The 25,926-nt window shown below is 33.6% G+C and overlaps 1 protein-coding gene across 1 annotated transcript in view; it reads right to left on the minus strand.

The window, feature by feature from the left end:
• Positions 1-25,926, minus strand: part of LOC136987591 (cubilin-like) — a 133,128-nt gene that overhangs the window by 85,448 nt on the left and 21,754 nt on the right. Inside the window, exons 4-6 of the mRNA XM_067285352.1 lie at positions 10,658-10,762; positions 8,810-9,019; positions 2,991-3,098 (exon numbers count right to left, since the gene is read on the minus strand). Of these exons, the coding sequence (XP_067141453.1) occupies positions 2,991-3,098; positions 8,810-9,019; positions 10,658-10,762 (423 nt within the window). The remainder of the gene's footprint in view (positions 1-2,990; positions 3,099-8,809; positions 9,020-10,657; positions 10,763-25,926) is intronic.

Below are 25,926 nucleotides of genomic sequence, written 5' to 3' on the forward strand. Positions count from 1 at the left end.
CTTCTCTTTCCTATTACTATTATCTTTACTTCCTGGAACCCTTCCCCGACTGGTGCTTAACGGCTTAACAATAGGCGACCCCATTATGGACAATCGGACTGTACGCAGCCCTCAGGGGTAGAACTAAGACGAAGGAGTCATTTTTGAGCAAGAGCTGAAGGAGGAAAGACGAGAAAAGGAGAGCTCCCGTATGCGTCTTTGAGACCACGTGGGTGAAGACAAAGAGGACTTTATGTTTAGTGAATATATTGACTGTTTTTTCGTCATTAAGAAGAGATCCATCATATACGCCGTTATATGTACCGTTATATGCACCTCATCGTATTAGCGCCGAAATAGTTGGGTACCCATTTCTTTTTTTTCTTCTCCTATCCATTATTTTATTGTCCTAAGATTCTTCTATCATTCTGCATTAGTTATAATTAATTATAAGTTTAGAAGTAAGGTCTATATATATTTGTAATCACCCTTTGTAAGATAGTTATTTATGTATCGGAATAGTCGTCACGAGACCTGAAGCTTATGTTGTTAATTTTTTTGTCGGGTTCCGTACTAATATATACCTGTGTCGGGGATAGAGATATTATAGCTGGCATCCCACAATCCTTCCTGTATCTATATACGCGAATAAAAGATCCTGTTGTAAAAAAATTATTCCAGTTTCTTTGTGTACTACATTCGCGAAATTCACAAACAAAATGCCAAAATCTCTTTTCTAGATCTTGAAATTTATAGATCTCCTGACCTCAATTTTTCAGTGTACCATAAAAATAACAACTTACCATATATTATCCCTGCAGCTGCCTTCCAACCTACAAATTTTGTAAATTCTGCCATTACTTCTCTCATTCGGAGAGCGCTCCTCTTACCATCCACCCAAATATTAATAGATAAAGAATTACAGCTTATCAACAAGGCGGTACATAATGCTGGGTATTCTAACTCCAGATTTCTTTATCTCCTTAACCGGGTCAAGAATAAATTATTTCCAAAATCCTTCCTCTGCAACAAAGAACAACTCACTCTAGTACAGCCTCCGATACCGTATTTCGGCCATTTATCCCTAAAAATAGCACGCATATTTAGAAAACAGGGTTTGCTATTGCCCATAGTCCCTCAACCAACCTTAAGACGTATGTTGTGCAACGATAGAGATTTTCTCACATTAAATGAGAAATCGGGAGTTTACGAAATTTTACTAAAGTACACATTATCTGGGGAGGAAATTACTTACATAGGAGCAACCACAAGAATGCTACACACCCGCATTCTTGAACACCAAGAAGATATCAGAAATAATAAACCAACAACAGAATTAGCTAAAAAAGTACTAAATCAAGATTATCTTCCACTTTGGGGCACACAAAAATGCTAAAACCTTGCAACGATAGAAGAGAGGTATTCATATGGGAGAGTCTATACATAGCCACCTTAACACCGTGCAATGTTCCAACATTAGAAATTTCGCAATTATAGGTAACATTATTTAAACAATCTAGGTTATAAATTCATCTCTGTTAGGTACACCACAAATACGGCACCTCCATCTTTACTTTATATTAGAGTAGCATATTACATCAGCTTGTTTTTACATCCATAATATTTATTGCATTTTAATATGTTTATTGAATTCCATGCACGTGTTTTACATAATTTAAATAGTCCGTTAAAAAAGAACTAAGTTGTTCGAAATTCACAGTATTCGATATTGCCTGAAGATGACAACCGTAAGTTGTTGAAAGTACTTGCGTTTATATGTGAAACATTACAAATAACTGTTAATAACGCTGCAACACAAATGTGTTAATTACTCTTTAAGTATGTCTTTCCTTCAAAGCCAAAGAATGACGTATGAGAAATTAAATGAGCCAATTCTAATATGTCCTTATGATGTTTCGATGGATTCTCGATGTTATTGAATAGAAAATTTCTCAGTTCACAGAAACATGGCAGTAAATTATTTAATTAATTGTAATTATTAAATTTATTAAGAGATGGTGCCTAACGTCTACCTCTAATGCCAAATTGTCTACTAAATTATTAGTATTATAGCCATTTCTCGCCCGATTATATTCGGCTTTGGTTAGTGTATAGCTTTACAATACAATTAACATCAAGATCATGATGGGTGACCACCATGGAACCATTCACACACTTTCTCAAATACCAGTAACTCCAAGCAATGACACTTTTCCTTCTAAAATTAAACTATTTCAATCTTTCATCATCCTGGCATTTGCCAAGACAACAAATAAAACTCAAGGTCAGACTCTCAGTAAAGTTTGTATTTATTTACCAGAGCAGTTTTCAGTCACGGTATGCTATCTGTAGCAGAAAAAATGTTATACCTAGATCTTAAATCACTGATTTACACTTATTTGGATGAGTAACAAAATATTCTGTTTTGGAAAATTTTGTAACATGTTCCAAAAATCAATTACCTGAAGATGACCTGAGTATTAGGCTGAAAACATCAGTGTATAAGCAAATAAATGTTTCTTAGCAGGCAAAGATGTTTAGTAATGAATTACTACAACAGCAATTGTCACACACTTATAAGTTGAAGACTTCGTCCCACTGGTTGCCATCACTCTTCAGAGGTCATTCATGTGATGTGTCTCAAGTACAGTTTATGATATTCCATTGTCTACAGTGAAAACCACTTGAGGGAAAAGAAGTAAAATGGACTTTCACTATAGCCATGGCATAACTTGAAAAAAATAAAAAAAATTTCAGAGAAGACTACTCACATGAAACTATTTGTTCTAAAAACTTTCTACCAAATGAACTTCAAATTTTTTTTTCTATTTCTTTTCATGAAACTCTTTTGTTTTAAATGCCTGCTTATTTTTTTATTCCAATTTATTTAATAAATATTGTTTTGTTCTTGACAATAATTATTCATCTTCATTCACTCCATAACAAATTATTCAAATATTTAAATATAAATATTTATATTTATATATATATAAAAATAAATAAAATATTACCTTTAACTGAGAATGTGAAAGCAAACTTTTCTCCACTTACTGAAGTATTCAAATGTAATTCAAATATTGTGTTTCCAATTGCAACAATATTTGGAGGACTTTTATTTCCTGTAACACATTGATAATTAAAATATTTTAATTATTTTTATAATAGGTACAATTATAAAATGCAATAAGATTAATTTTGAGGTTAAGGATAAGTTTTATAAAAAATTGTAAATGCTAACAAGTTGTCATTAAGTCCAACCGTACTGGAAATACACACAACCCCCATTATCTCCACACCCCTTGATCTTTAACCACCAAAATTTAATAGCATCGATCCCCCTAATAAACAAACCTCCCTGCTAAATTTCAGAAATTCTCAACAAAAATCATAGGAGTTATTAAGCTTCAAACAGGATGAACAAAATCATGCCCCCTACACACATTAACATCCATACATACATGAATTATTCCTTAACTTTTTGCATTTCTTGATGTTTCAAGGTGTCCTAAGTCCAAAAACAAAAAATCTCAAGGGATCATTTTTTGACAGATTGCCATACTTTTCCTCTGTTATATATAACAGCCAGGAAAGTAAAAATTCACTTTAATATTTACAATGCTATGTTTGTCAGATATTTGATCTAAAATAACTCTTCAAACACTTTTCTCATTTCTTATTTAATTATCAAAATATCTAGTTCATAAAATTCATAAATATCATAGAAAATTCCTAGTAGATTGAAAAATTTTTGTTCCTTTAAATTAGGGTTATCATAATAATTGAAGGCAAAATATGGACAGATTAACTTTAATAGTAAGACAGCGAGGCAACTAAAAAATTTTATTCACATTTTTACTTTCCCAGCTGTTATATATAACAGGGGGAAAGTGTAGTGATCAGTCAAAAAATGATCCCCCTAAGATTTTTACATTTTTGGACTTAGGACACCTCGAAATGTAAAGAAATGCAAAAACATTCTGGGCTAATTTGTGTATGTGCGGGGGGGGGCATGATTTTGTTGACCTTGTTTGAAGCTTAATAACTTCTGTGATTTTTGTTGAAAATCTATGAAATTTAGTAGGGAGGTTTGTTTATTAGGAGGATGGGAGCGTCGTTACTATGGGAAGAGATCAGATTGATTAAAAATATACTAAACTCAGATAGGTTGAGAGAACACTGGAGGCATGGGAAATATATAAATGCTCACAACAGGGAAGATGTATAAACAGAAAGGGTGCTGAAATAATTTCCAATGCATGGAAAGCACTTGTAGACGATCCAATACAGGGAGATAGGTTTTAAGAATGTACATATGACAACATTTATAAGTTCCACAATATTTATTATGTTGGAGTCATAACGTATAATTTTTCTACGATAATTTGCAATGAGGTGTAAAAGTAGTCATGTTTGGACATTACGTTCAATGATCAAATGAAAAAAAATGACATAATCAAAAAAAAAAAACAGATGCTTAATTAATTTAAATACAAGTTTGTTCTAGAACGAATTTTTCTTTCTTTTTAAAAAGTGTTCTAAAAAGTTTGGCTAAAAACTCGTCAAAAGCCCGACATTGGCCACTGAAAGAGATCGAAAACGTTTGATTATTATTATAAAGAATTGCTGAAAACATGCTAAAGGTAGGTGCAATATTTGTCTGTGTGTTTATTTATTAGATAGATAACAAATGTGGTTAAATGAACTGAACACCCAAAATATAGTGTATGGTTATATATCTTCTCATATATCTTTATCCTGTTGAATAACCACCTCCTCTTGATAACCAAACATAATTACTTCTAATTAAATTCTTAAAAATTCCATAATCCTGTGTCTGCAGGTGTATAGGAATGTTACCAGCAGATCCAAAACTCACAATTTAATTATGTTTATTTTGGTTGATTTATGTTGTACATAACTACATGCATTTTGGGTTAACTTACATTTTATGGCCACTCATCAGTAACTAAGATTAAGAGTTAGGCATAAGTACAAAGTTAACTAAAAATAAAAATAACAATAAAACTGAATGTAATAGTAATATTTATTTATTTTATTTTATTTATTATTATGCATACTGGATACACTCCTTGATGCGGGGAGCCAAACCATCTCCCAAAAAACAAAACACTTGGATACATTAAACATAAGATCCAAGCAAAATTATACAATAATAAATTATATAAATAACAATTTAGATATAAATTAAGGTTTAAAAATCAAATGTAATAATTAGTTAAAGTTTGGGAGCATCTGTCAATAAAGTACAAAATACCAATAAATAAAAATAAAACAACCAACCAAAAAAAGCAAATTGCTTACCTATAAAAAAGAAATAAGTTAGTAACGAAGATACGTGTAATAGTAATATCTTACTTTGTATTGAATCAATGAAAAACATAATGTCTCCTTAAATATGATACAAAAGAACACAAACATAACATGGAATTGAAAGAACAAAAAGCAATCAATACTAATAGCATGGAATATATTTCACAGCAATACATTAATTAAGCAAATGATAAGGACTGGTATCAGTATATTAGATTATAGATGTTTTATGCTATTGTAATAGACAATTACTCTTTAAAAGTAAACTTCATATAGTGTTAAAGTGCACCCACCTGGTGACCAACAGACTTACTGCTCCCTGACCTATCTACAATCAAGAGATGATGTCATACTACCTCTTGTAATTTGTATTCCTTCATATGTGTTTAACAGATTTCCTTTACATAAACTTTTCTTGATTGCTGTGTTCTTTAAATTTCCTTTTGTTAATGTCATTTTCATAGTATAACATTTTAACCTGGTTTTTTTCTATTGTGCAACCTGTCTGCTTTGTATGATGGTACCATGGTGATTGTTTATATGTAAGACATAGACACATCATGTTGTTTTAGTCTTTTACCTAGGGTTCTGCCTGTCCCTTCTATGCAATGATACAGGGTCGGCAAGTACTATCTATAACTGTGAACAATACAGTGGAACCTTGCTTAACGAGCATAATTCGTTCCAGAGCCTTACTCATAATGCAAAACACTCGTTAAGCAAAACAATTTTTCCCATAGAAATTAATGTAAAATACGATAATGCGTTCCATGCCGAAAAAATGCTTGAATGTTTTATGTATAACATTTATTCAAAAAAAAGTTGTACAATATACACTGTTAAGGACCGTGAATCATCATCATCTTTTCTTCTAGTACAGAATGAACCATCCTGGAATGAGAATTTGAGTTGCAGAAACAAGAAAAAAAAATCACAGCTAATATGTTTGATAAACACTCCAAACAATATGCCAAATTCTTGGGTTATGTAAAGGCTATAATTAAATATTAGAAATTAATTAATTTGACTAGAGGTAGGCAGTTATGTTTCCATCTTGTATTAAATTTAATAATTATAAATAGTTAATTTTTAATTCAGACATTTCTAAAATTTAATTTGGAATCGGTCATTAAATTTAATGATCCAAGAATTTGGCATATTGTCTGGCATGTTTATTATGTAACGGGCTATGGTTGTTGATGTTTATAAGTAATATGTGTGAACACAAGTTTGGAAAAATATGTGATCACGAGTGACACTAAGATGCTAGCGGAATGAGTGCTAAACACAGACCGACGGAGCATGCCGCATGTGCACAATTCGGGACTTCCCCTCTCCTCGTCGCTCGTTAAGCGAGGCAAATTTTTACAATTTGTTTTGCTCGTTATGCAAAATACTCATTGTGTGAGGTGCTCATTAAGCGAGGTTCCACTGTACCTGCATTATCTGTTTTTTTTTTTTAATTTTTTACCAAACTTATTGTGAAATATATTTTTTACTTTATTGCATAATGTAGAGGCTATATATATATAAATTACATTTCCACATTTTATTTAAGCATTATTTCAAAAATATTTTTCATATAAGGTAATTTTATGTAGGCTATTTCCTGTTTAATATTTTTTACATCATACTTGTGAAGGAGCGTGGTTGTACTCCATTGTTATTTAATTTTAGTTTAGTTTGCACTTTTTAGCATTTCTCCTTTCTTCTTTGTTCTTTCATACTTCTAGAACCTTCTAACCTTAATCAATTTCCCTGGGTGGTGAGAGCCACTTCATAGAATCACAAGGACAATGAAGGCAATGTTACCTGAAGGCGCTTGTGAGGAGTGTAGGACACTTTTTGGTCAGTCTTCTGTTGGAATCAACAATCAAAATTATTGTCAAATGTTATATGACGTCGTTATGTACAACGAATTGTGTAGCGTTGTTATGTACAACGTTGTTTTGTAAACATTCTTCTGTTACCTTCTGTTACATAATAAAAGGTTGGTGGTGCTGCTGACCCCTCAGGAACAGTGACCTCGTTTCATACTCCCCTTTCCAGCGCTGACCTCCCGCGAGTCAAGACAGTGTAATCTTTGTGTATTCTTTGTTTCTTTATTATATAACCAGTTACATGAGTCTAACTAGTTTTTACTAATCTCCAACAAGCAGCATCTAGTCTAACACCTTCATGGAGTAAGGACAAAGATGATAGTGCTTACTGTTGTCAAGTATCCAAGAGATGAGTTTAAACTAAACTGGAGTAATAAAAGTTTATGAACTTATTGGAATGACAGCATAGTGAATCTTGGATATACAGAAAAAGAAGACAGAAGCTCAAAGTGAGTCTAAGGAAGTTCCACGTAGCCCCTCACAAAATCTAAATAAGGTTCATACATCCTGGGCATTCTATTCTTTTCTATCAGCCACGTTGCTATCTCTGGCCTATAACCTTTGATCTCTTTTTCCCCTTAGCATAAATTAGATTTTAAGGATTAGTTATAAGGAAACTCTTGTTGTATTACCCAAGCTCAGCTCTTTTGTATACTTTGTGACTTTGTGTAATTGTCCTGCCAACATTTTGGATCTTTTTGGGTGCCACCTGTTATACTGTTTTAGAGTTGGAATCCATCAGACTCTATACCTTTAATGCATAAATAAAAATTGTTTCCCATCATCCACTTGTGTGGGTCCTTGTTCAGTGTATTTGCCCTCGTCAGCTAACTATATGCTCATTCATAACTTCACAGGAGGAAGTGATTGTACCATTTCTTCAATATTAGGCTTGGGTAATTATTTAATAAATACTTTTTATTCACTTTTGTTACTCCTTACATTATATCTTGTTTGTATGTACTTCTATTAAAAATTTTCCTTAAATCCATAACATATGCTTTCTAGTTTTCATAGGCAGTTTGAGCAGAAATCTTTTTTTTTTTAATATTATATGTTTTTCAAATTATATATGTCATGCTATTTGGTTCATTTAGGATTGTGATATCCAAAAATTTAATTTATTTCCACTATCTTCTTCAATATTAAACTTAATATTTTAATCTATATTTTCTGCTGCTTTCTAAATTCATCATCACAGTATCATGTTTTGTTTATGATTACTGATGTAAAGTGTATATATTTATTTATGGAAAAAAATATAAAAATAAACAAAAACTGTGTTAAATTTCTATAAATATATACCATATGAATTAATTTTTTTTCTATTTTTAAACCATTTTTTATTGCATATTATTAAAATTTATATAATTTCTGTTAAGAAAAGAAAATCATTGAAAAATAAAATTCACTTTTCCTGGGATAAAAATTTTTTAACTGAAGTTCAAATAATTAATATTTTTATAATTACTTTTCCATTATCTTTTCAACATTTATTAAAATACTATGTATAATTGAGAAAAAGTTAAATAAATTTATAAATATTTTATGTAAAACAACCTTAGAATAAAGCACAAAATTTTAGATTAACATTTACTATGATTAAAACTTGTTCTTACCTGTGTATATACCATCTTGTGCTTCACTACCTTTCACTACCAAACTACTGTTTTTTAGAACAAATTCATCAAAAATTACTAAACGTTTTAACTCGACATGCTTGAATTTTTTAAATTTCCAAGTACAAATAACAATATTTGTACGATTTATATCTTTATACATGGGTGAAACCATGCTGCCAGATTCTTCATCAATTTCGTAATGACAATCTAAATAATAATTAAAAATTACATTATAATTATAAAACAAATGATAATTATTATATAAAAATGAAGAAGTAATATCAGAGATTGATTTTGGCTACAAAATCTAACAGTCAAATTGATTTATTTATTCCATAATTAAGAGTAAAAAATTCTTCAGTCGAGGAACTTTTTAATAATTTATCACTTAATACCTTTGGTTGATGAGAAGCAATTATTTGCTTACATACTAACATTTAGTGTATAACAAATAAATGGTTCTCATCAGCAAAGGCGTTTAGTGATGAATTATTCTTTCTGCTGAGTATGGGTTTTTAATGTTAAAAAACTGGTTTGTTAATTGAAATGGCCCTAAATGTAAAATGAAATTAATAAAAAACAACAAACTGAACAATTCAAACTGTTCAATCATTTTTTTTTAAAGTTGTGTTCTATCTTAAGAACCTGATGATAATCTTTAAATAAGATCAAAAATGTTAGTTCAGTTATTAAATTTTTTTTTCTTCTTAGATTAAGGTATATTTTGAGTTAATTATTGTATTACCTCCAGTTTTTGCAGTAATTAATAAATATTGTAAAGTTATAGTTAAGTGTAGTAACACAGAGACACAGTCTAAAGAAGTCATTATTAAGTGTAGTAACTTGTTACCAATAAATTATAACTGGATATTTATTTATCAAACAAGAAAAGCTTAAAATGAAGAAATCACAAATTATTTTAATAACAGTGACATTTTCAGTCTTATTGAAAGATTCTTCAAATGCTCAAACTTATAAAAACAACAGAAAATAGAATGATATATTTTAAAATACAATTGGAACGAAATAAGTAAGTTACGTGAACCTTTAACCGCTGCGTAATACAATTCACAATTAGAAATTAAATGTTTTCTTAACCCCTTCAGGGTTCTTCCCTCAGGAAAACAAGCTGGATCTTCTAAAACAAATATGAATACAAAAAACTTTTGAACCTAATCGAACAATGTAAATTTTGAATGTCCAGTTTCCTCAGTGCATCCATTCACATGCTGTGTTTAAAAACATTCTAAATTAATGATCCATGTGTAAAATGGATTTTAAATCACAATTCTAAATTTTTACATAAAAATGCACAATGTTTGAGATTGTATAATCATAATTTTTTTCTGATACACTCCGCTGTGTAGTCTGGATTTATACAATTGGAACATTACAAACTTTTAAATATTAATGTTCAGAGAATGCTTGGAAAGAATATATATTCAAAATATTGATGAACTTGAATATTGATATAGGTACTTTTATAAGTGGTAATGAACACCTGAAGAAGGTCTTTTGATAAAACCAAAAATATTAATTACATGTTATTAAATAATTTGTAATTGTTGGATTTTAAGTTTTGTTGTTTGATCAAAGTGTTATTTATTAAACTTTAATTCTCGTAACATTTATTTAACTAAATGTTTGCTATATTATGCAGTAAAAACTGAAAAACTATTAATAATATCTAGAAAGTTTTAAAGAAGAGCCCTACATCTAATAACATCACTCTTTGCAATTTAACAATTATTTATTCACTTTTTAAAAACTGAACTAAAAATTATAGAACAAATTCAAATTTATAATTAAAAATTTTTCTACAAACATTTAGAGATTCATTATTACCTAGTGCTGAGAAATATGCCTTGAAATTCCTAAGAGAGGATGGATTACGTACTGTAATTACAGTAACATCAAACACTAACTTTCCCGTCAATATTGTAAAAATACCTGTAATTAAAAATAAGGTTATAATAGAAAATAATGCATTATTATTTTAAAATAAATTTTAACATTTTATTGTTTTAATAATAAATCAAAACTATAAAGTTTTAAAAAAAATGTCTTATAATAATTTTATAATTTCTGTTTTATAATATAAAGTTTAAATTTTAAAAAATCTAATTCCAGAATAATAATAATAATAAATTGTACAGACGCTTGGGAAGCAACGCTACTAAAAATATCAAAATACCAAGTAAAGAAAATGTAGAAGAATTTTGGACATCAGTGCTATCTAATCCTAAACAATACAATACGGAGGCTAAATGGGTTAAAGAAATAGAAAAAGCTTCAAGTGAAATTAATGAAGTAGAAGTAGAAGAGATTACAGAAGATCAAGTAAAATTTGCTGTACGAAAATTAATGAACTGGAAATCACCGGGAATAGACAAAATTCAAAATTACTACATTAAGTATTTGACTAGTGTTCACAAATACTTTGCCGTATTATTTACAAATATAATCTCAGGAAAACAGATGTTAGAAGATTGGTTCACTACAGGTAAAGTCATACTAATACCCAAAAATGAAAACTCCGAAGATCCAGAAAACTGGAGACCTATAGCGTGCCTGCCAAGTATGTACAAATTACTTACCGCCATACTAGCTAATGTACTTTATGGCCACTGCCATGAAAATGGCATAATAGCAGAGGAACAAAGAGGATGTTGCCATAGAGCCAGGGGTTGTAAAGATCACTTAATGGTCAATAAAGCAATATTGGAGGATGTACACCAATCTCAAAGAAATCTGAGTATGGCGTGGATAGACTACCAAAAATCCTACGATAGTGTATCGCACGAATGGCTCCTTAAAATTCTTGATATCTATAAATGCCCATCTGTTGTTAAAAGATTCCTCCAAATGACTATGCCTACATGGAGAGTGATCATGACTGCACGTGGCTCCCAAGATTCAATCACTACTCAACCGATCTACATAAGACGAGGGATATTCCAGGGTGATTCTCTCTCTCCACTGTTGTTCTGCTTGGCTATAAACCCGCTTTCATTCATACTAAATAAGTATGAAAGGAAAGGCTATAAACTGAAAGATAGTATCTGGGTTAATCATCTTTTATATATGGATGACCTTAAGGTTTATGCAAATAGTAGAAATAACCTAAAAGCATTATTGGAAAGCGTCAAGATTTTTACAAGTGATATAGGGATGGCGTTTGGACTGAATAAATGCAAAGTAATACATATAACTGCAGGACGCAGAAGCAGTGCAGTAGGAGAAGGACATATACTACTGAATGGAGAAACTTTCGACCAACTTGCAATAGGTGACAGATACAAATATTTAGGAGTGCATGAATCAGGAAAAATAGAGCATAGTATTATTAGGGAACAGATAACAAAAGAATATTTTAGAAGAATTAAAAAACTTTTAAACACACACCTTAACTCACGTTATCTAATAAAGGGTATAAATATGTATGCTATCCCGGTCTTACTTTACTCATTCGGTATAATCAACTATAAAAATAGTGACCTAAAGAAAATAGATGTTAAAACACGAAAGCTACTAGCAGTAAAAAAAGCACATCAGCAAAAAGCAGAAGTAGAAAGGTTGTATTTGCCAGTAAATCAGGGAGGAAGAGGACTATTAAATATAGAGTACATGTATAAAGCACAAATAGTTAAATACAACCAATACCTAAAAGAGGAAAGTGATCATCTGATTAAAGTAATAGTAAAGCATGATATAGGCAGGGATAAATACTCAATAATAAAAGAAGCCCAAGAGATAGAAGGTGAATTACATCTACCACGAGGAAATACACATACAGATGAAGAAATTAAAAAATCAATAATAAAACAGCATAATGATGTATGGAGAAGCAAACAATTACATGGTCAATTTCCAAAAAGGATATTGGATCAGGGCAATATAGACAGAGAGCTTGCATTTGAATGGATTAAAAAGCAACAAATAGCCCCAAGAGTTGAATCATTAATATTTGCTATTCAGGACCAAGCTGTAATGACACGACAATATCAACGTGACATATTAAAGGAGCCACTGAATGGAAAATGTCGCCTTTGTACGACCAAAGACGAGACCACGCAGCACATTATATCAGGATGCGAAAAATTGGCGGGGACTTGTTATGTAAAACGTCATAATAACCTTGTCCAGTACGTCTACTGGTGCCTGGCCCGAAAACATAAAATAGAAGTTCCTAACCAATGGTGGAAGGAAACATTAATCCAGCCACAAGTTAAAGAAAATTGTACGGCCAAGATCTTATGGGAAATGCCTGTGCAAACTGATGTCACTGTATCTCACAATAGACCGGATTTAATTTATGTTGATAAAAATCGCAATAAAACATTCTTAATAGATATAACTGTACCATCAGATTACAACATTGGTGCTAAAGAAATTGAAAAATTAAGTAAATATCATCTTTTGAAATCTGAAGTTAGCCTTCTATGGAATACACAGACAACTGTCATCCCAATAGTAATAGGAGCAACAGGAATAGTAGCAAAAATCATAAAGAAATACATAGATCAATTAGAATCCAACATTGACATCAGCATTCTTCAGAAACAGGCAGCCACACACATCCCTCATACTCAGTAGAGTGCATAATACTATCTTTGTGGTCAACACACCAGATCCAGTCAAGCATAATATGCAGCAATCTCAAGACATACAGCAATCTTCAGACACGCAGCAATTATCAGATAGACATCATTCATCAGTTAATCCAGAGTTACCCAATACGACTGTTGAGACTAGTACACAACGCTCATCCGGAAACCTTTTAAGAAGAGGAAAAGGGAGGAGAAGAGGAACTACTTGCACTTAAAGTGCATTTAATGCAATAAAGGGGTAGAAACAGATACCTTCTTTTCTGTGGGTTACGGGACGAGGTATTTTTTACTCCGATGTAAATCGTGCAGAAATAAAGTAATAAATTTTGTTTCAAACAAATCCTGAATAGAAAAGCATGGGAAACCATGTTGAAATACTGCACTGAATAATGTAATGTAGTTTAGAGTAACAGGTAAAATATTTAACTAAAATTCTCTCTCTTCAAATTATTTACAGTTTGGCAGCACCTCCTATTTCAAGGTTCATGGGAAAACATTTTCAGAAATAAAATTATATCATCAAATACTGAAGATGGAAAAGTCACAATCAAATTCATAAGTCATAAACATATCAGCTGAAGGGTTCTTACAAAAACTCAAACTGGAGTTGATGAATTCAAACCAGATGATAGTAGTCATGATCCAGATTTCAACAATATTGAAAGAAACATGAATGGCAATGTAAAAACTGAATTAAAAGACACTGTTTTCACAGTTAACCCGTTTAACAATTATTTCAAATGTTGCAGCTGTAACCTATAAATACACTAAATAAAAAATTTTGATTGTTCTGAAAATGAACAAGTAATTAAAATACTTTTAAAATTTTTACCCACTTCTCTCTTGTTGCAAGGTAATAAACCCCAGGAGTTCAAATAAATTCAGGGATATGTAGATTTTAAATATAAATCCCCAGAGTTTAATCAAAGAACTATGGTATTTGTAAAAACTGCTTTTGTGCTTTTGGGTTCCTTCAACCCATCTTTGAGAACACCAAAATAACAGTAAGGGAGGGTGGGGATGAAAAGGACAAGGGATGAAAGGGACAGCCTCTATAACTTGCTGCTAAATTACTTATGGAGCTTCGCTATTTCATAGATAGATGACACTAGTAGTCTGTAGTTTTCACACGTTTGTAAGGTCCAATACATAGCACCAGTGTTTGGAATGCCCGGATGAACAAAAAACGCATACAAAAGTTAGTTTTCTTCATTTCTTACATTTAGGGGTAAAATCTCAAACATAGTCATTGGATAATGTACCTAAATCGGGATAATTACTTTGAAACCTCTAGAATATGTTTATTTAATCAGTTTTAAATTATATTTCACTGTCAAAAAGTAAAGTTGTAGTTTTGGTTGTTTGTGGCCTGGGGGTTGAAAGGAACAGTAAAATAGAGAATGAATGGGACATGTCCCTTTCAACCTATATTGACATTTTTTTGGCATGTTCTAATGCCCATTTTTTTTAATAGAAAAAATGCCTCGAAAGTATAAGAAAAAGAAACAGAAAGAACGTGTGACGCCAGAAGTGATTCAAGGGGCAATAATTGAAGTTGTCAAAAAAGAAGCATCAATCAGGGCTACAGCCAGTGCCCACGGAACTGAAAATCGCATTTGACTAGACTCGTTTCAAAATATAAAAAAGACAATGTAGTGTATTCACTGCATGTGGGTAACAGGAAAGTTTTTACTACAGAGCAGGAGGCATAATTAACATTGTATTTAATGCAAGCACCATCAATGAATCACAGTTTAAATACACTGCAAGTGAGGAAATTGGCTTTTCAATATGCAAAACTTGTACAATCAAATACAATTCCTAAAACCTGATTGATTAATAATCAAGCCAGTTGAGATTGGTTGCAAGGCTTTATGACCAGGAATAAGAATTTGTCTATAAAAACACCTGAAGCAACAAGTTTGGCCCAAAGTACAAGCTTCAATAAAACAAATGTCGGAAAGTTTTTCAAGAATCTGGAAAATGTTATGAAGAGATATGAATTCACTCCAGACAGAATATATAATTGTGATGAAACAGGTTTCACTACTGTTCACAAACCCTCAAATGTCATTTCTAGATAAGGGAAAATCAGTTGACTAATGATAATTTTAAAAACAGTATAAACAGATGGTTTTTGTTTAGTAACTCTATTTTCCAATGAAGTTTTGCATCTTTTAATCATATTGTAAATTTTTGAAATTTTTTCTTTTGAATAAACTAAAAAACTATAGCTACAATCCTCTATCTTCAGGTGACCAGTGCATTGCTAATTAGTAAATTAATCTAATGAACTACATGTCAGTGATGAAATGGTGAATAATGCATATACAGTAAGACCCTGCTTAACGCAGGGATGTGTTCCTAGATGACAGAGCACTAAACAAAACAGCGTTAAACAGGGTCATCTTAACATGTAAATAAGGGGAATATGTGAAACAGAACAGAGAATAAGAAAATTTATCAGTTTTTTTTGTTTTATTTTGTAACATTTATTGTTAAATACTTTTTTATTACATTAATTATAGACTTACTTGTTGCTAATATCGAAATTTATTCATAAAACATTCATGAAAATAAAAAAAAAGTTCAAATAAAGAAGTTATGTTTGTGATGAGGAAGGTTCTTTCTCATTTGACGTTTTTTGTTTCTTTGCGAAGAAGTCATCTAACGTCATTCGCCTTTTCCTGTTTCGTTCAGCTAGTAGTTGTCGATAGTGTGGCTTTATTAAACCTTATTTATTTTCTTTTCTTTACTTTCCTTATACTATCTTCCTGTAGTAACAATTTTACTTCCGTTTTCTGTTTACTTAACCACGCGGTAGTTAGTCGACACATGTGGCCTGGACGGTAATAAAAACAAAAAGGGTGTGACACCGAGGGGTCGAGGGGTTACGTCAGAGGAGATAGGAGGACAGGAGCGAGAGGAAGGAAGATTTTTCGGAGAGAGAGAAAAACGGGACGAACAGAAACAAAGAAAGTTATTAAGGAACGGATCCGAGGTTTTTTTTTCTTATTTATTACCGCCAGTCACCCCTTCGAACCAATTTTCAGTCTTATCATCTCTGTTTAATTCTCTTCCACCTTATCTTTCTCTAGGGCCCTGTACTTAGTTAAGCTAGATATAAGTTAGAATAAGTTCTTTGTCTTGTCGGCACGCGGGGACTAATTGATGACATTGTTACGCGCAGTCCCAAATGTATTTGTATTAGTAATTAGTAAGTGTGTGTAATCGTTTCTTTGTAAATTATTTATGTTCGCTGAAATTAATAAACCTCTTTTTTTAATTCTATCAAAGCCGAGCGACTCTCAGGGTCTTGTTATTTCATATACTCGGCTAACAATGGCGTCCGCGACAGGATTCTGTTAGTAACGGGATACGGTTTTTATTGTATAGAACGTAGCATTGTATTATCGTGCCTGTAGATTTAAGGCCCTACAATTTGTAATCAATTGTATTATTTTTATATCATTAATTATGGATGATTGTAACCAGAACAATCTTGCTACATCCTCAGGAGGCGAGGGTGAGGGGATCCCTCCGGTAGTCACAGGGTTTCTAGGAATGGTTCCCATTTTTTCTAATAGTGGCAGTGATTTGGTTAATGTCCGCCAATTCTTCAAGACCATAGATAATATATCTCGCCTGGCTGGGTGGAACAGTGAAGTGAAATTGGCTGTCTTACAAGCTCGGTTAAAAGGGGGGCCATTATCGACGTTCTTCAGCTTGGCTGACCAAGATCCTTGTACTTTTGAGGGAATTAGGCAAAAATTAATTCAATGTTACGAAAAGCGAGAACTTAAGGAAAAGAATGCACTCGACCAACTCTTAAGTATTAAGCAGAACCATGATGAGACGGTATGTGACTATGTCATCCGCATGAATACACTGTTGTCGAAGGCCGCTTCCAATAACGAAAAAATTGGTGCCTTGAGGGATGACATTATTAGAGAGAGATTTATAAAGGGCCTAAGGCCCCAGCTAAAGGGATACGTATTAAGGAGAGAACCCCAGACCTTAGATCAGGCAATTAAGGAAGCGGAGAGGGAAGAACGGGTCGAACTCGAGTGTAACGTTAGTAGAGAAAATAAATTTGTACACACCATTGAAATAAAGAACCCAACCGCTAATGAGGATCCGAATGGTGTGATGAATATTGTGAAAACAAAGGAAGACGATAGACTTGAAAGGTTGGAAAAAATGGTGGGGTCGTTATGTAGTACTGTTAATGGTTTGGTCGAAAGACTGGGTGGAAATCTAGATAAAAATAAGGATAGCCCGAACCGATCTGTCCTAAAAAGGTGTTACATTTGTGGGAATCCTCGCCACCTGGCCCGCCAGTGCCCTCAACGGAATATAAATGATTTAAACTAATTACGGGGCGTGATGATAGCCAGTATCACGTCCCATGCATCGAGCTAACCCTGGCCCCTAATGTGTTCTTCTCTAAAAAGGGCCTTCCCCTCATTCTTGGTGATGCTTATGGTACCAGTATCAAGTTTCTGGTCGATACGGGTGCGGAAAGGTCCGTGCTAAGCCTGAAGATCGCTCAGAGCGAGATATGGAGTAGGGGACCGAACGGTGCACTTCACAGGAGTTGGAAACGACTACGAGGAATCGGTGGGGAGGTTATCGAATGCGAATGGGAGTCTAATATCAAGATCGAAAGAGGAGGGAGAACTCAAAATGTTCAAATGACTTGCATGCACTTGCCATCCGAAGTCGAATACGAAGGAGTATTGGGTATGGATGTGTTAAACAGGTTCCCGGAAGTATTAATTGAAACAGGTGAGAATGTAACATCTTGGAATAGAACCGAAATTGATGACTTTTATCAGTGTTGTGGATTCAGAAGGGAGGAATCCGATAATACGATGGAGGTTAATTTATCCCATTTGAAAGACTACGAAAAAAAGGAAGTGGAGCGTATCTTTAATGAACACCCCGGATGTTTCGCACGGAAAATAGAAGATTTGACCGGTACTAAGGAATTTCTTCATACACCTATCATTAAAAGTAACCAAATAATTAATACAAAACAATATAGAATACCGCAATGTTATTTGAGTGAACTAAAGAAAATGATAGTTTCATATCTGAAGGCGGGGATTTGCGAGGAGAGTACTTCTGAATGGAATTCCCCCCTTCACATTGTCCCGAAGGAGTCCGGCGAGTTAAGGGTTACTCTCGATCTACGAAGAATTAACGAAGTAACCCAGTCCCAGGAGTTCCCTCTAGCCCGTGTGGATGAGATCTTAACGAAGTTTCAGGGAAGCAAATTCTTCTCGGTAATCGACCTAAAGTCTGGATATTTCCAGATACCCATACATGAATCAACACGTCATTTCTTTGCTTTCTCTACTCCTTGGGGAAAATTCCAGATGTGCCGCCTCCCGCAAGGTGGAAAGAATAGCGGGAGGTATTTTCAATACGCCATGTCTAGGCTGTTGGGGAGATTCATAGATATCAATTGTTTCGTCTTTCAAGACGATATTGTGTTGTTCTCCCAATCCTTTGAAGATCACGTGAAACTCCTAAGGGAGGTAATCTCTATATTAGACAAAGCCAACTTGAAATTGCACCCAAAAAAATCGAAATTCATGGTGAAAGAAGTGCGGTATCTGGGACACATCATCGATAGTAAGGGGATACGACCTGATCCCTGCAACGTGGATGCGATTAAAGAAGTCCAACCCCCGCGTAATGTGAAAGACGTCAGGAGTTTCCTCGGAATGGTGGGATTCTTCCGCAACTTTATCCCAAACTTTGCCGAGATTGCTCTTCCTCTTACATATCTGACTAAAAAATATGTAAAGTTCTTATGGGACGACCAGTGCCAATCAAGCTTCGAAAAATTTAAAGAACTATTATCTAAACCCCCTGTGCTATCTCATCCCGACTTTAAAATACCTTTTTTCATGCACTCGGACGCTTCAGATACCTGGGCTGGTGCGGTCTTAGAACAGGAAAGCGAAGGGAAACTCATTCCCATTGGTTACTTTAGTAGGAAGTTCCGTGGGCCCGAACTAAAATATTCCACTATCGAGAAGGAATGCTACTCAATAATCTTAGCCCTCCGCCACTTTAAACATCTTATTCTTGGTCAGAAGGTCACTGTGCTTTCCGACCACAAACCTTTAACCTTTGTGAAAAATATGAAAAATCACAATAACCGCCTCATGAGATGGGCCGTAGAATTATCTAATTTTGATTTGGTCATTACGCATGTTCAAGGGAAGAGTAACCCAGTGGCTGATTTATTGTCTCGACCACATGGTAGTAGAGAAGAAGCCCCCTCAAACAGCGATGTCATTAATTGCATCAGTGAAGAGTTGTGGAAAAAGGTAAAGAAGTCCCAGATTGGGGACAGAATTTTTGGTCCAATGAGAAATCATTTAATTAAATTCCCACCCTCTTACAATGATTACCCGAGTAGTGGCATACTTCCTGAGTATCAAGTAGATGGTGATGTATTAGTCCACGTACGACCGGGACGGTTTGGAATACGTCAATGGAGGCGTGTTTGTGTAGGGGAAACAGCAATTAATGACGTAATTAAAGCATTCCATGAATCACCATTAGCCGGACACTACGGCAAAGAAAAAACGTGTGACCTGATCAACCGTTACTACTACTTCAAGAAGATGAAAAAACTCGTCGATAGATTCGTGAAGTTCTGCAAAGTTTGCCAACAACATAACTTACATCAAGGAAGAGCCCCCTTTCAAGAAACGGAAGTCGCTAATTATCCGTTTCAAAAGGTGTCAATCGACATAATTGGCCCTTTAAATCAAACACATAAGGGTAATCGTTATATTCTCACCATAATTGACATGTTTACTCGATACACAGAAGCCGTCCCTTTAAGGGACCAATCTGCGGCCTCTGTAGCCAATGTGTTTTTCGAAAGGATAGTCTGCAGATATGGCAGTCCCGAGATCATCATCTCTGACCGGGGCACGAATTTTACGTCCTCCATCTTTAATGAAATGTGCAACATCCTTACCGTCAAGCACAATGTTACGACATCATATCGCCCTTGTTCGAACTCAGTTTGTGAACGTGTGAACAAATCCATCAGTAACCTTTTGGCCAGAATATCAGGCGGCAGCAACAACAATTGGGATACCTTCTTACAGACTGCTGTGTTCGCTTATAATAATGCTACACACTCCTCTACTAGTGAGTCACCTTCATTTCTTCTTTACGGATTTGATCCTAAATTCCCTCATGCGTTCCCTGTTGAACAGACAAATGACTACCCGGGTATTCGGGAGTACCGTGATTTCCTTATGGATAAGCTACGATGCATCCGTGAATCGGCATACGAATTAAGTCGCAACCGTAACAAACTTAACCGTAACCGCATCAACACAGGGAGGAAGGTGAGGAGCTTTGAGGTAGGGCAGAAAGTTTGGATGTTAAGGAAAGGGAAGAAGCAAGGCAAGTTTTCTCCAAAATATTTAGGTCCTTTCCGTGTCTCTCGCCTCCTGGGGCCTGTTAACGCGGAAATCGAAAATTGTAATAAAAAGGAAAAACTTGTACACATAGACAGACTAAAACCGTGCTTCTCAAACTTCCGTGAGCCTAGACGGAAGCGTAACATCCCAATTGGACACGAAGGATCACAATCCGGAGAGATCGAGGAGATTGAAGAGGAAGAAGACATCCCTCACCTACCCACTGCGCAACGGGCGAGCTACAATAGGTATAATCAACATAACCAGCAGCATCAAGGAGACCGCAAGGATTCGGGTAATGAGACCATGCTGGAACAGAGGGGTAATATCTCCCACCCGTATAACTTACGGGGACAGAAAGTGGACTATCGCCGGCTTCACTTTGGAAGATGAACTGTAGTTCATCATCCATTAATGGTTGTGTATCTCCATATTAATGTTTCTGTTAATTGTTAATATGTCTTTTGGTGGGGACGTATGTGGCTTTATTAAATCTTATTTATTTTCTTTTCTTTACTTTCCTTATACTATCTTCCTGTAGTAACAATTTTACTTCCGTTTTCTGTTTACTTAACCACGCGGTAGTTAGTCGACACATGTGGCCTGGACGGTAATAAAAACAAAAAGGGTGTGACACCGAGGGGTCGAGGGGTTACGTCAGAGGAGATAGGAGGACAGGAGCGAGAGGAAGGAAGATTTTTCGGAGAGAGAGAAAAACGGGACGAACAGAAACAAAGAAAGTTATTAAGGAACGGATCCGAGGTTTTTTTTTTTCTTATTTATTACCGCCAGTCACCCCTTCGAACCAATTTTCAGTCTTATCATCTCTGTTTAATTCTCTTCCACCTTATCTTTCTCTAGGGCCCTGTACTTAGTTAAGCTAGATATAAGTTAGAATAAGTTCTTTGTCTTGTCGGCACGCGGGGACTAATTGATGACATTGTTACGCGCAGTCCCAAATGTATTTGTATTAGTAATTAGTAAGTGTGTGTAATCGTTTCTTTGTAAATTATTTATGTTCGCTGAAATTAATAAACCTCTTTTTTTAATTCTATCAAAGCCGAGCGACTCTCAGGGTCTTGTTATTTCATATACTCGGCTAACAATAGCAAGACATCGCATCCACGACACTTCGTCTTGCCTTTGAACTTCTATCAAAATTGAAATCATTTTGTATAAACTGATCCATAATTTCCGTTATAGTAGCTAAACTTTTTTTTAGAAAATCCGTTGAAAGTTCCTTTTGTTCCTCATCTTCAGAAACGCTAATTTCGTCATCTTCACACACCTGTTGTTCTACTAATTCTTTTAGATCGTCATTGGAAAAACTTTCTCCAGTTGTAACTTGCAATAATTCTCCAATATTCTGCGCATTTATATTATCCAACCCTGTTTCATTAGCTAGCTTGACAATTTCATTGACATGAACAATGGATTCTCTTGTGTCAACATCCTTGCTTAGCTCCGGCCATACATTCTTCCATACTCCTCTCAAACATTTCTCGGTCACCTCATTCCAGGAAAGATTGATGTTGTCTACAGCATCCATGATATTATAGTTTTTCCAAAAATCTCTAATGGATTGTTTATCTGCTCCATCTGTTTTATTAATTAGTTGTCGGAATGTCCGCCACAGATAATAAGCTTTAAAATTTGATATTACGCCTTGATCCCAACACTGCGTGCGATCTCGGGAAATTTCAATACTACCGCGTAATACCGAAACAACGTTAAGCGGGGTCTTACTGTTTATAAATACTGAGGAGTTAGTGTGGCATTGGAGTTGACAAGCTGAAAATATCAACTCTGGAGTTGGAAAAAATGCTTATTTCCCAACCTTGGTGATTTGAATTTAAAATCAGCATATAATGCATAATTATACACCATTTCAAACTGCCTTTTAAACACAGATAACCCATATGTGTATGAAAACATTGTACCGAATCACAACTTTCAGGAATTAACTCTAGCTTTACTCTAGTTGCAATTATAATAAAAATTATTTATAACTCAAATTCACAAAAAAAAAAAGTTTAAATGCTTTAAATAAAGTGGAAAAAATGGATATTTAGAAATTCAAAATTTGAAATTCAATCACCAGGAATCTAAACAAAGAAAATTATTAACATTAAACAGAATGTGCTCAGCAAATAATTAGCTTATCACAACACACCTTTCTTGTTCCAATTCTCTCATTAAGCCTGAGGATAGCCTATAAAGTAGGCCAAAAATGTTAGTTTTCAATAAAACTATCTCAGCAATAAGAAAGGTGTGTTGTGATAAACTAAGAAAATTATTAAAATTAAAATTCACAAAAATTTTAATTTTTATAAAACTTAATTTTTTTTCTTGAAATACTGACTCAATCAAGGTTATTTGATGCAGTTGCTATATAAATTCAAGAAGTCAGTCTATTTATTTCTGATTTAAAATTTTCAGGGGATTGCAAATTTATTCATAAATTCTAGTGTGAGATCCCAAAATAATTAAATTTAATATGTGGTTAATTACACAGTGGAAAAAACCCATTTTTTCCTCTCTCTGCCTGGCATTTCCATTGCCATCTGGTCCAATAGATAAAAGATGATCAAATAATCTTACAAATCAACAACCTTTAATCTTGTTTTAAATAAGTTTCAGAAATAAATCCAAACATATAATTATTGATAAGGAAGAATATCATAATCAGTTAAATTATGAAATAAGAAGAGTAAGAACACCTGACAAAAAGTATCAATAATCTGGCCGAGATGTCAATTGTTGACATCTCGGCCAAACCGATGACACATTTCAACCTTAGACCACATTAAATCAAAATCACCTGATTCTACTCCCATGCTCAGGGAGGAGAAAAAAAGCATGCACTTGAAGTTTGGAGCAGACTCCACCATAGTAGCAGGTGACTACCAAGACTCCAGACCCACCATACTCTAAGGGAACATTCTCCTAACAGCCATAACCCAAGGGTAGTTCGCCATTCTTGATACAAAGATCGACAATGACTTAATACTATGAGAAGTCAACGATCGTCTACCCAACAGAGGTATTTCAGTGTTGTAAACTCTCACTCTCGATCAATTAGCATGTAAGCATTTAGATATAAGATAGTTTGTATCTTAAATGTATTAGCGGACAGAGATGATGATGATGGTACTTGTATATAGACTTAGTGCCGTCACTTCAACATACTCCTTACTTTAGCTTATTAAATTGTTATATTTAGTTAATTTGTCTAAGTCTCGCCTTATTTGGAAAACGAACCATCTTATCGACTTGCCCACTGCTCTCCTCCACTCAACATTAGAAAAAGCCCTCCTATGAAATTCTAAAACAAAACAACCATCCAGTGACACTTAAGCAATCTTCACAGGACTGATGACAAAAAAGAGTTTAGAGCCTTACTCTCTAATCCCCGGCTTCTCATACTAAACTTCAGGTCATGTTAATAACTTTGTGTTTTATTTAATTTACCTTACAATAGTAATGTTTCCACTTACTTTATTCTACATAAAATAAATAACCTAGAAATATTATATATTAAAGCACTATTTTCAATCAGTGATATATTGTCCTTTTCCTTTATATTTAAATAAGTTAATTTACCATAATATTGTAACAGAATGCTTTAAAAGTTCTAGGTTAAAATGGAAATTTATTTTGTCCAAATTTCATATAATTGTTGGTCAGAAAAATTTTTATAGATATATCACAATATGAAATCAATTAAATTCTATCTGTAGGAATATGGTATACTTTCAAGAAACAAGTCTAAGAAATTCAATAAAAATTTATTATCATAATAAATAACATAATATAATCATAATAAATAAAATAATAGTGGTACAATCACAACACAACATTTGTTGCGTTGTGATTGTATCACTATTATTTTTAGTCATTTGTGTTCATTTGTCTCTAAGGAGGAAATGAAAAAGCCTTGGAAATGCTCCTTACCTTATAAAATGTAATTCTGTAAACTGTAAAAATTAAATTAATAAGAAATTAAAATTAAAAAAGAAACATCTTTTTGTTCATTGAACACTTAACAAATTCAAACATGGAACAACCTAAAGATTTTGATGACACGTAATGGCTTTAAACATCAATGATGTTTAAAGATAAAAATAAAACACAATTTGTTCAACAACAGCAAGTAGCTGATTTCTATGCTGTAATAAACTTAGAACAAAAACACACTTGCATATTCTGAATAACCTTCACAGCAAAGAAACACTAACCTAATGCATGATTCAATCGCCAACACTTTATTATTGCTTTGAATCTTCTTTGAGGCTTGCTGTCGATCAGTTTTCCTGCATTCGTTTGCTCAAATGCAGGAATATACATATGCAAATTTTTTTACACATCTGAGACTTAATCAGTACCCAAACATTTTCAATCAGCTTTATATCAAGAGAAAATGTCTGCCAATCCAGCAAAGTGATTCCTTTTAACACTTTCCATTCTTAACAAAGACAACCTCTGTGTTTGGAGACATTATCTTCTTAAAGTTCTTGTCATGACCAAACCATTGTGTAACATTTTAATTAATAAATATTTTTCATGGATTCTTTTCATTCTCACTGCATTTAAATTTTCAGTAAAGAGACAATGACCCAAGTCCATGTCTTGAGAAATACTCCCAAATCTGCACCTAAACAAGGTATTTTAATTGTCCTTTGGATTGGTCTCTCAATTGAAGATGAACAAGATTTCTTTCACCAGAACTTCGTATCCAGAATGATGTATTATATATATTTTTAAGTAATCAATGTCACAATCCTTATGACTTCCATAGAATGTGTCTGTAAATGTTTTTTTTTTCAAGTGTCTTTATTTCGTACCATATATTACATACAACTAACTGAACCATAATGAGAAGTACAGCAATGCTATAACCATAATAAAACAAAGCAAAATACTTGTGATTGGTCTATATAAGAATAAAAAAAATTATTGGTTTACACTAGTACATATTGAACTCTGGTGATCCAAAAAAGCAAACCTCTAGAGTAAACAACCACTCACCACACCAGGATATAGT

The sequence above is a fragment of the Centruroides vittatus genome, unplaced genomic scaffold (genome assembly GCF_030686945.1).
Source record: "Centruroides vittatus isolate TY-2023 unplaced genomic scaffold, ASM3068694v2 scaffold_2520, whole genome shotgun sequence".
Lineage (NCBI taxonomy): Eukaryota > Metazoa > Arthropoda > Arachnida > Scorpiones > Buthidae > Centruroides > Centruroides vittatus.